The sequence below is a fragment of the Podarcis raffonei genome, chromosome 13, assembly GCF_027172205.1.
Source record: "Podarcis raffonei isolate rPodRaf1 chromosome 13, rPodRaf1.pri, whole genome shotgun sequence".
Lineage (NCBI taxonomy): Eukaryota > Metazoa > Chordata > Lepidosauria > Squamata > Lacertidae > Podarcis > Podarcis raffonei.
The window spans coordinates 31,060,595-31,072,972 of record NC_070614.1 but is presented as its reverse complement, the minus strand read 5'-3'; the positions used below and the strand labels follow the sequence as shown (position 1 = coordinate 31,072,972).

The following is a 12,378-nucleotide window of genomic DNA, read 5'->3' as shown; positions in this document are numbered from 1 at the left end:
GGGGGGGTCTGGTGGGTCACTCCCCCCCCAGGAGTTCTCTCCCATCAATGGTTGTTACTTGCAAGGGGTGTTCTAGAGGCACTACTTGGAGCTGGTGCTCTAGTGCAAAATCCCTGCTAAAAAAGTTACAAGAGCTGCCTGAATCCAGCAACGCCTTCACCTTAATTGGGTGTCCGTTAGGGAGTTCTAGTATCACCTCTATGGCTATGGCCGCTCGGGGAGGGTCTGGTTTGGGCACCTTTACTGGTTGCTTGCCTGGCTGCTGTGCCCGCTCTCCGGCAGCCAAGCATTCCCGTTTCCCTGCTCTTTATTTCTTTCCTCCCCCCCCAACTGCCCCCACCATTCCTTGCCACGCCTTTTTCTGAGGGCAGACTCTGGCAAAATGTCCCGGCTGCTGGCAGAGAAAGCACTTCTTAGTTGTTTTCCCCTCCTTCTTGCGAACCTCGCTGGAGTTTGAAACCCCGCACGCGCGCGCTCCTCCAATCTCCATTGGTTCCGCGGGCGGCGCGGGTTGCTCAGGCACGTCCGGAATGCGGTTGTCATACCAACGCTCTGCTCTCCCTTCCCGCCTTTCTAGAGCGCGCACCTCTTGGCGTACTCCCACAGCCAGCGCCATTTTGGTCAGCTGGTCCATCGATTCCGGACGGGGCGTGCGGGAGAGTTCATCTTTTACCCAAGGGGATAAGCCTTCCTCAAATAACATTTGCACTGGCGCAGAACCCAGTTCCCACCTAAGTCTATGGATCAGCATCGCAAATCGCGACCAGTACTCTCTCACTGATTGGTTCCCTTCATTGCACCCCATCAGTTCTTTGCGGGTCATGCTCTGCTCCACATCACTCGAGAACATATGGTCCATGGCGCTAAAATTTTTTCTCAAATCCTTCAAGGCAGCATTCTCCGACGCCATCAAGGGTCGGATCCAATCTCTGGTGCGCCCTTCCAGATGCCCTACCACGAAGGCTACCCTCCCTGCATCGTCTACAAAGTCCTCGTACTGCAGGTCCAGCGCATACTGCACTTCTGTCTTAAATGCATTATAGTCTCTGGGATTGCCCCCAAACTTCTGCACTAGTCCCGGTACCTTCCTTGCGATGGGGGTGGGCTTCCCCTGGGCATCCTGAGTGCGCCTTTCATCCAGCCACGCCGCTAGTAGGGCCAGTTGCTGCTCCAACTCTCTGTTTCTCTCCTCCAGAGTAGGTCCTCCTCTGCCCCCCTCTCCGGCGCCGGCTCCTCCAGTTTGACTCATGATGCTGCCCCTGCTTCTCTGCGCACAAGCAACTTAGAGGACTGACGGATTGCTGTAATGGGAATTGGGGTTGCTTATGCGTAAAACTCCAAACTGCTCCAAGCGGGTTGTATAGCTAAACCTTTCCCTAGTTTGACAGCCCCTTACAACGCGACTGTCTCAATCACTGGCAGAATCCGTCAGTGGGCGTTTCCTGAACTTCTTCCAACATAAAAATTCCTTGACAGCCAGTCTCCGCCTAGCTTCTCTGCGCGGAAGCCTTCTGCGCAGAGTAGGCGTGCCAAGCGGAGGTCCTGCGCTCTCCCCACTGATCTCACTGGAAGAGTCTCAGAGCCTTCCCTCCGAAGTACTCTCAGCCTCCCCTTTCTTCCTGGTGTCACCTTGGTTTCCTTCCCCAGCGGAAGCTCTCTCTCTCTCTCCTTGCTAGTTCCCTCCCCTGCATCATTGGAGCGACTTCCCTCTCCGCTAATCTCTGATTTCAGTTCCCTGACAAGGTGGATGAATTTGGGTATATTAATGTTAGACCAGCTGATAAACGAAGAGGGTGAATTTTATACATACTCCATTTTAAGAGATAAAGACAGATTACCTACAAATGCTCAATGGTGGTATCTCCAGATAAAACACTTGCTAACCACCATCTAAGCACCAGCAGTTTTTACAGCCTCAGAGACCCTATAGATATTGAAGCAATTGATTCATTCTTAAACAACAACAACAACAACAACAACAACAACAACAACAACAACAAAATAGCCAGCAACATATATAAATCTTTGTTATTAGCAAACTATTTGATATACAGGTATTGTGGGAGGAATGGAATAAAGAATTAGAGATCTGGAAAGCACAATTTGGCAGTATCTACCTCTTACATATCCAAGGAAATTAGTCTGTTCCACATACTTTATACGCACAGCAGAAGACACCAGTATAGCCAAGGCAAAAACAGCTGCAATGGGCTTCTCACAGTGTTCATTTAAGCCCAAACATCACTATCAGAAAACCTCTTTGTTCAGCATTCATCCTGATTTATTTGTGGGGAGATTGGATTATGTCTGTTATCTACGGATAGTTCATTCTGATTACTTTACAAGGCAGATAGATGGTGTTGCATCAGGCAAATGTTATCCTACACTTCCCAGGGCATTTTCCCATCACTTTTCTTATTTGAAAAAGCCCAACTCTGGGGGACAAATGGATCCTTTCACTCTCTCACTTTTGTCTTTGCACCTGACCTTGAACCCAAACCATGAAATGATCCACAAGAAATTTTGTTGTGAAGAGAGTGACATCACAAAAGACAAATAACATCATTTGCTTAATGGGGTTGCTACAGGTATATCAATTGTATATTTATATATTTTATATCATACAAATGTTTACTTAATTACTTACTTACTTACAATAAATGTAGCCCATGCCCATCTTTGCTTCTCACACTTTTGTCTGATTCACACATAGATAGAGATGTTTAGAGAGGCTACCCTGCTGTCCTAAGGGGATATATGTTGTATCAGCTGTTTCAGTGATATCCAGAATGATATTTTTTTAAAAAAATCATTTGATCAGCACATGACATTTAAACAAATTCTCCTCCAGCATAAGGAAAAGTGGGCATTTAAAATTTGTTGGGGAGAAGCATTATCCCTATTGCATCTCTAACAGTTGGATACCTTAGATAGCCCCTTTTAAAACAAACATAATTGGGTCTAGTATATTCTAAGTATTATTTTTTGTTGTATGAGCCTCAATTTAAGGTCCAGAGACACCTCTGTTAGAACAGTTAAAACAGTTTCCCATTGTGTAGTCAAAATTGAGATCTCTAATTCTTTCTTCCAACCCTCCCTCAGTACCTGTATATCAAATTGGTTTTCTTATGACAAAGATTTATATATGTTGTTGGATGTTTTGGGGGTTTTTTGGCGGGATGTTGCATGTAAGAATTAGTCAACTGCTTCAATATCTCTGGGGTCTCTGAGGCTGTAGAAGCTGCTGGTCCGTAGATGGTGGTTAGCAAGTGTTTTATCTGGAGATAACTGCCATTAAGCATTTGTAAGTAATCTGCATTTGTCTCTTAAATTGGAATATGTATAAAATTCATTCTCTTCGTTTATCAGCTGGTCTAACGTTAATATACCCAAATTCATCCACCTCTTCCAAATGACCATTTCTTTCCTGATTTTTAAAGATGGGTTTCCCCACAAAGTCCTTTTGTCGTGGGGAAAAATGTCAAATTTATATTTTTTGGACATATGGTGCCATATCGTTCAAACTGATGTTATTGTTTCAATAATATCTTGAGTATGCTACATAGGAATATTCCAAAGCAGCCCAGTTTAGACAGTTGTTGTCAGTTATGGGTCTCCAGAATTGTGTACCTGATGGTAAATATGCTTTGTGATACAATTCTAAGTCTGGGATCCGAAATCATTCTCCTTTAATTTAAACATATGTTTTTTTCATTGTCCTATATTGAAATATTTTTGGCAGAAGGTAACTGAAACTATCAACAGAACTGTATGGAACAACTTACATTTACAGAGCAAAATATTCCCTTGAATTATATACACAGCACATGAAACCTTACAAAAGGACAATACGAGTGGACTCCCCGTGCTCTTACCACAGCAAAAAGACTCATCCTGATGAATTGGGGCAGGGGGGCAGGGAATGCGGCTCCCTTCTACAATTGGATTGAAAACTTATAAACTTGCAACATATGAACAACTTGCATACAAACACAGATTTGCCATGGACAAATTCAATATTTGGAACCATTCTTACAAATACTGTAATAGGTTAAGATCTGGTGAAGTACAATAAAGCGTGTTCTCCTTCATGGAGAGCACGTGTTGCAGTGGGGTCTAACAGGCCACCCCTCTGTTGCTGGGTGGGATAATTTAGATGGCCATTGGCAGTGACTGGGCTGTTTGGGTTACTGGGGAAATTTTGATGTTGCCAATTTGTGGGATGGACCAAAGGTTTTATACACAGGGCACGCAGCACTGAGCTTTCTCTTTCACCCGCCCACCCTCCTTAATTTAGGGCTATTGTGTTTGACCTTGCTATGCCTGTCATGGGGTCATCTGCTGTTGGGGGAGGGGCCTGGTAGGAATTTTGTCCATTTGGCTGATTGGCTGGTGCCATTTGGTTTTTGCCTACTGCATAGCAAATCGTCACAACTTCTAAGGTTGCAGTTAGGCATTGGTTAAAAATTGGTTGATGGAGGGGTAGGAATTGGCTGTTCCTCTCTCCAATACTGCTGCTGCGTGGGAATTCCGTTAAAGGAATCCAGGGGCTTGCCATGCTTTCGTCCAAATCCCTGGTGTGGGGCTTGGGCCACACAAGCCCCTGGGAGCATGTAGGGAGAGGTGAGGGTCTGGTGCCCGGCTCAATTTTCTCCCTAATATTGTTTTCTCTTACTGGCTTTTGCTGGAATCCGGAAGTCAGTTCTGTCCCTGGGCGGGGACAGATAGTCATAACCAATGTCTAAACAATCACTCACATTTATGTATTTTAATAAAGTTGTGGCCAAAATTATGCCAAAAACCTCAAACAAAAATTCTGTGTGAATTGTGTTTTATTTGGGGGTGGCTTGGGGACCTTGACACGCAAAAACCTTGTAAAGTATACAGTTTTGGTTTTCCCCCTCCCCCCTTTATTTTCCCTTCTGCACAGGTTCTGTTTCCTTTTTCTCTCTTTTATTTACATCTTACTATGTTTAATGCAGATATAATTATGTACTTTTTGAACTTTCAATAAAGATGTTTAAAAAAAAATGTTGGGGAAAATGCTGATACAGTGGTACCTCAGGTTAAGTACTTAATTCATTCCGGAGGTCCGTTCTTAACCTGAAACTGTTCTTAACCTGAAGCACCACTTTCACTAATGGGGCCTCTTGCTGCTGCTGTGCCACCAGAGCACGATTTCTGTTCTCATCCTGAAGCAAAGTTCTTAACCTGAAGCACTATTTCTGGGTTAGAGGAGTCTGTAACCTGAAGTGTATGTAACCTGAAGCGTATGTAACCTGAGGTACTACTGTACAATAAAACCAACAAATATCAGGTAGGGTCCACTCACATCTATTGCCCTAGAGAAATGGTGACACTTGCATGACCTCCAAACAACTGTGTCACTGCTGCTTACCTGGAAGTAGAGCAGCCAGGACAAGGCAGCATCAGGGCCACACACACCCCATTTCATATTGCAAAGTAGCACCTCTTTAGCAACTTTGGTGTGGACAAGGGGGTGTTACAGGAGACAGCGCAGGTAGTAATCAATTAATTTATGCTAATTGAAACCAGGATTCCAGCCTTTGATTTTTTGTATTTGATTTTTTTTAAGAGGACTTAGTTAAAATAATAATCAAGTGCTGAACAATGAAAACCACAATCCAATGCAAGTTTACTCAGAAGTAAGACACACTGGTTTTAATAGAATCTTCTCCATAGTAAGTGTGCCCAGGCCTGCAGCCTTACCCTCCTCAACCAACCCCATGCCCCCACAATGCAGGCCTTCCTTAACCAGCCTGCTGCTGTTCTCTTTCCCAGTTTCTGGCTCTTGGGGATGGATTCTCTTTGGCAAACTCTGAAAATAAACCCAGGAAATAGCTCAAGTTAACTGTGTCTCTGTGCCACTGTCTTTAGGGAATGAAAAAGTTAACAAGTTCAGAGCTGAAGGGGTTTGTGTTGTCTCAAATGCTTCAGGGAAAGGACGAGTTTTTGCAAGTTCCAATATGGATGTATATTTTAATCAACTGTACCCCTATGCCTATGAAGGCATCCATAACCATCCTATTTTCAGCTTCAGTTCTCTTTCTCTCACACCCACTGACTCAGACCTCTAACTTTTAAGAAAAAGAGATCCCTGGACTATGTACAATCATTGCAATTTATACGATCATTGCCAATTATTCTGTATCATTTTGGAAAAGATTTGCTTCACCTGAAACCGACAGCAACTGGAATGGGTTTCAAGTAACTAGCAAGTAAATGATTAATAATAGTTTTATGAGGTTAAAGCATCAGTTTCTTTTCCATAATTATGTACATGTGTTAAGCAGTAGGTGTGGTATTACTTTGTGTGTCAAGGAGTATGCTTAGCAATAATCATATTTCTTGTGTGTATCTTATGCAGGGCTGAAGAGAAGACTTTTAAGTAGTAGTAATAATAATTTTTATTATTTATACCCCACCCATTTGGCTGTGTTTCTCCAGCCACTCTGGGCAACTTACAGCATATATGAAACATAGTAAAACATCAAACATTAAAAACTTCTTGATAAAGGACTGCCTTCAGATGTCTTCTAAAAGTTATGTAGTTCTTTATCTCCCTGACATCTGAAGGGAGGGCATTCCACAGGAAGTAAATATATTAAATGCTGTAGGCTTTATACTTTACAGAAGCATTCCTCAACAATGTCCTTCAGATACTTTTTAACATACTATATTTTTCTGCGTATAAGACTAGGTTTTTTCCCTTAAAAATAATGTCCAAAATTAAGGGGTATCATATACATGGATAGTGTCTTCCCCCATTTACTCAAATCTGAGTCCCCCAAAATAGGGGGCGTCTTATACATGGGGGCATCTTATAGATGAAAAAATACAGTAATTTCCATCATCTCTGACCATGCTAACTGGTGCATATAAGGAAGAGACTTGGCTCAGCATGCAGAATCTCCCTAAGAGTTACCTGTTGCATACAGTGAGAAAGATGTAGTGAAACAAAATTATATAATCTGCAAATGTGCTTGCACATTATCACTCATAATTTGATTTATATCTTGAAGTTCAATTTGTGGATTTAAAAGGTTATTGGAGGCATCTTTAGATACAATGAATATACATGGATTGCAAGATAATTTTAAAAACACAAAACTATTGCTTATAGCTTGTAAATCAACAAATGAGTGAGTTCTGAATCAACTCAAATGCAATAGAATATTTGCAGGCAATCTAAAAAGGTGATGCTTTGAGAAATTACTAGGTCAGTGCATGCACCAAAGTGGTACTTCTTTTAGTCGATATAAGAGCCAAATATAATTGTGGATGCATTTTGTTGAAGCAACAGTTTTTAATAGGGCAATCCCATGCCTGGGATTCAATTCTGAATATATTCCTATTGAGTTGAATGAGGATTACTGTTAGGCGAGTGTGTGTGGAATTGTACTGTAAGAGGCAATGTAAAATACTGTATGCAATATGCATTCCTCATTTCAAATCTCTGTTGGGGTAAGAATTCAGAGGGTAGCTTTTGGCAAGCTGTTATTTTTTTAAACTTCAGCCACTGCCAGATCTTTTCTTTGGAATGGTTTGATAGCACTTGCCTGCCTTGCATAGTCATCTGCACAAGGGATGAGATTGCTTAGAAATGTACCAATGATTTAACCATTTAAAAAACATGTTTAAAATATTAAATAATATATTTTTCCTTTAAACATTTGTAAATTAAGAAAATAAGATTGCAAACAGATGTGAAATTTTTTTCCATGAAGGGGTGGATGTGAAAATTCATGAATCAGTAAGTCAGTAAAAAATACCTATTCATTTAAGAGCAATTGCTTCTAATAATTAACAACATTTCTGATTCTATGCATTTAATGTAGAAAAAAGGAGTCACATATTAATTGTACTGCCATATATATATATATTTACATTTTGTTGTCATTGCTATTGCCTCAGAAAAAGCTGTGTCAGAAGGATATGACACTGTGATACACTTATTATGTAAATCCTTCAAAATATGCACATGGTACTAGAGTCTTCATTAGTATACACAAATTGATCAATCCTCTAAATTTCTACACTGAACACTATAATGTTGAATGTTACCGGATCAGAAGTAAATTGTGGAAAGCTACCACAAAATATTTGAGGACTCCATATATTTTATCTCTCTGACTTGAGGGAGGTGAGGTAAAGAAAACGGTAGATGTTTGAATAAAGCAAGGGTGAAGGAATAATGAAAGGGGCAAAAGGAGCTGTTTTTAACAGTGACAAATGTTTGAGTAAAGTGGCAGTGGAGGGACCCAGAGAGGAAAGTGGCACAATTTTAAACAACAGCAGAGGTTTCATTAATGGTGAGATGAAGGAACACTGGGTGTGTGTTTTGTGTTTTAAAAAAACAGTTTTAACAAGGAGAAATAGCAGAGACACACAAGCTGACTCCAAATAGAGCAGAAAAAGACAAAAATTGTATGTGCAGTGAATAATACAACATCATATTAAAGCTAGGTGGCATCAACATGTTCGAGTGATTGCTTAATGATATGGCATTTCAATCAGGACACCAGTTATAGATACACTTATCATTGCAGGTGGAGTCTTTTGGGTGATATGTGGATTCAGAATGAGACCTCCGTGAAGGAATTCATTCTTCTTGGCTTCACCAGTCATCCAACATTGCAACGTATCCTATTGACACTGTGCCTAGTCATATATCTCATCACTTTATTTGGCAACAGCCTCATCATCTTCTTGATCTGGGTTGACTCCCGCCTTCATACAGGCATGTACTTTTTCATTGCTAACCTTTCTTTCTTAGACATATTAGGCACACAAATCATCTTCCCCCAGATGCTGTTCCATATGGCCTCCAGAACCAATAATATCTCTTTCAACAGATGCATGGCTCAGCTCATCCTGATGCTGTTCTGTGGGATGACTGAGTGCTTCATCCTGGCTCTCATGGCATATGATCGTTATGTGGCCATATGTCAACCACTGCGGTACCCAACCATCATGAGGATGCAAGTGTGTATCCAGATGGCAGGAGCCTGTTGGTTAGGAGGCTTCTTCAATGCTGCAGCACTGACAGTTATCACCATAAATTTTCCCTTCTGTGGACCCAACGAAATCAACCATTTCTTTTGTGAGGAGCCTGCTGTGTTGCAGCTGGCTTGCATGGACACCTACATAGTAAAAGTCCTCATCTTTGCCCTGAGTGTCATTGTGCTCATGTTGCCTTTCACTTTTATAGTGATCTCCTACATCCACATTGCCAGGGTGGTGTTCAACATAAACTCAGCAAGGGGACGGCAACGAGCTTTCTCCACTTGTGTTACCCACCTCACTGTTGTGACATTGTTCTACACCACCATCAGCTTCACTTACTTGCAGCCTCAGTCTGAACATGCTATGGAGCAGGAGAAGAAAGCTTCCATTTTCTATATTCTTTTCTCCCCGATGCTGAACCCTGTCATTTACAGCCTGAGGAACAAGGATGTTAAAGGGGCTTTGCTTAAAGTCATGGGGAAAGTCAACTGAATCTCACCTTTGGAAAGGCTGTGTGTGTGTACATTTGGTGTCTAAAGCCACTTCATTGACACCATTGAATCCATTGCTAATAAATGTCACAGAAGATACTTACAGCAACTGTTGGGACCAAGTAGTGTTTGGTGTTGGAGTAACAAATAGATCTTTAAAGGTAGCATTTTTATGTGGTACCCAAATCTGTCTTTCCTGATACTCTAACCATTATATACTGGCAGCCCTATATGATGACGTTTTATATGTGTGATGTTTTACTGTGGCTTTGTAATTTGTTGGGGCAATTCAGGACTCAGCTAGACTCATAAAGAAAAGGTGATTCATATGTGTTGTATATGTGATATAACATTGTATAAAGGTCTAAACCACTGAGCCTCTTGGGCTTGCCGATCAGAAGGTAGGCAGTTCGAATCCCTGCGACGGAGTCAGCTCCCGTTGCTCTGTCCCAGCTCCTGCCAACCTAGCAGTTCGAAAGCATGTCAGTGCAAGTAGATAAATAGGTACTGCTGCAGCGGGAAGATAAACAGCATTTCAGTTTGCTCTGGTTTCTGTCATGGTGTTCCGTTGCACCAGAAGTGGTTTAGTCAGGCTGGCCACATGACTCGGAAAGCTCTCTGTGGACAAACACCAGTTCCCTCAGCTTAAAGTGAGATGAATGCCACAACCCCACAGTCACCTCTGACTGGACTTAACCATCCAGGGGTTCTTTATTTTTACCTATAATGTGGAGTCCCATTTTTCTCTGTTTTCCCTCTTTAAATTTACACTTTAAACTGAAATGCATCTTTGATGTGTCTAGATCCAGCCCCAGTCAGTGGGGTGGCGGCTGATGATGATTTAAATTTCTTATTGGATGAAAATATCCATAATACAATCCAGCAGTAGTTCACTCTTCAGTAAAGCACTTGTACCGTTCCAATGGGGCTTGTGTCAGAGGCTTTCGGGAGGATTGTTCCCGAAAGCTGGAAGTGGATTTAATGGAGGTTTATACAAATTCAGGGAGCACAAATGTCTACTAGTAGCAAGGGTTTTGTTTTAACCCCACTGATGGAGGCTTTATGTCCCTGAATACCAGTTGTTGTGGGGAGAGTGCTATTGTAGTCAGGCCCACTTTGGGGCTTTCCAAAGGCATTTTGTTGGTCACTGTAAGAACAAGTTGCTGGACAAGATTAGCCATTAGTAGACTATTCTTATGGTGATACGTTAAGTGTACATGTGTGGGGAGTTGTGTTCCAAAGTGATGCCTTGAAGTGTTTCTTAACAACAACAACAAAAAGAACAAAATAAGAGTGCTGCTGGATTGGATCAAAGACCCACCTAGCCAGCATCCTGCTCCCATAGTGGCCAGCCAGATGTCCTTGGGGGGGCCTTCAAGAAGAAACTGAGTGCAACAGTGCTCTCCCCATCTGCAAATTTGTGTTTCAATGCAATGTTTCTTAGGATCCAATGGGGGACAGGGAAGTAAAATTAAGAATAAAAACTCCCAGCACCTCATGCATAACACCTTTTTATGTCTACATCTTCCCTGACTTGTTCAAGGCCACCTCACACTATTTGCGACAATTGCACACACAACAGTGTGTTCCTGCAGTCAACTCCAAAGAAAAGAAATGTGTATCTAAGCACACTCACACAGGTTGGAAGCCCTGTTTGGTGGCAACGCCATGTCACATGCCAAGGAATGTGTTCTTCCAACACTTAGGTCACTTCCAGACAGCCTCAGTACTTGGCGATCATGCTGATTTCACAGCATATGGCATTTAAAACAATGCTTCTTCAACATAAGGAAAAATACATATTTAAAACATGTTGAGGAAATTACAATGCCACCACAAAACCAATCTCAAGTGTTGTGATTGTGAAGGGATATTGCATATCTCCCTTCAACCCTTTTCTGCTTACTAAGTGTAAATAAGTGGAATGTTATTGTCATGATGATCATCCGTTACAAAATTTGGGTGGTTCTAGACCTCATAGTTGGAAAAAAGAAACATGGCAATGATTTATGTATACTCAGCAAAATTCCCAGCTATACAACATGCAATAGTGTGTGGGGACTGGAATCCGTCAGTCTCTGGAGTGCATTAGTTTCCCAACCCATGTTAAGTTTTTAGTAATGTCTTTATTTTTCTATTTACTGGATGGTAGATTAGGGCAGCTGGGCACCGTCAGTGCAATCCCTGCACTGTGCAAGGTGATTCCAGGAGGGATGAAAGGTACAAATATAGTTTCCTCCTTTCCCACTCTTCAATACCCAACATACAATTTATAACAAGTGTACAATCAGTCCCAAACCACAAGTCTTTTTGTGCAAGAGTAGAAAGATTTAGGGTGGTTGGAAATACATTAATATTCATTTTTCTCTCTCCGCCTGCAATCCCCTCTCACCCAGCGAGGCCCAAACAAACAGCTCAGGACTGAATAGAATAGGAACTGATTTTCTAAATTACAATGAGCACTCACACTTCCATATGTGGGCGCCCTCTGCAGGGCCGCGTACAGCACCCCCGGGCCTCATGGGACTCAGCATCTGCTTGGGCTGGCCCTCCTCCCTTTTGTCAGCCATTGGGGGTTCCCGCCAAACCCCAGTTTAATCTATCAGAGCCTTGTTGGAGGTAGGGCCAGCTGAGCAGACCACAAATGGGCAGGCTTCTCATTGGTGCGCTTGTGATGCATAAATAGGAGGTGGAGCCAGCAGTCCAACCCTTGTAACACTTTTCATGTGAGGAAGTTAATTGTGGGCTGGCATTGCACACACTGCCTACCCCTGACAAGAGAAAGCCAATTACCATAGAAACACTAAGGCTGATATGGGGTATTCTCCCCAGTATATGCTGGTCCAGCTTTGAAGTACAG

The 12,378-nt window shown here is 42.2% G+C and overlaps 1 protein-coding gene across 1 annotated transcript; it reads left to right on the top strand.

Annotated features, from left to right (window-relative positions):
- Positions 1–8,540: 8,540 nt before the first annotated feature.
- On the top strand, positions 8,541–9,519 carry LOC128398676 (olfactory receptor 2D3-like). Its single transcript, XM_053359927.1, has one exon. The coding sequence runs from the start codon at positions 8,590–8,592 to the stop codon at positions 9,517–9,519; it is 930 nt and encodes a 309-aa protein (XP_053215902.1). The 5' UTR covers positions 8,541–8,589.
- The last annotated feature ends 2,859 nt before the right edge of the window (positions 9,520–12,378 follow it).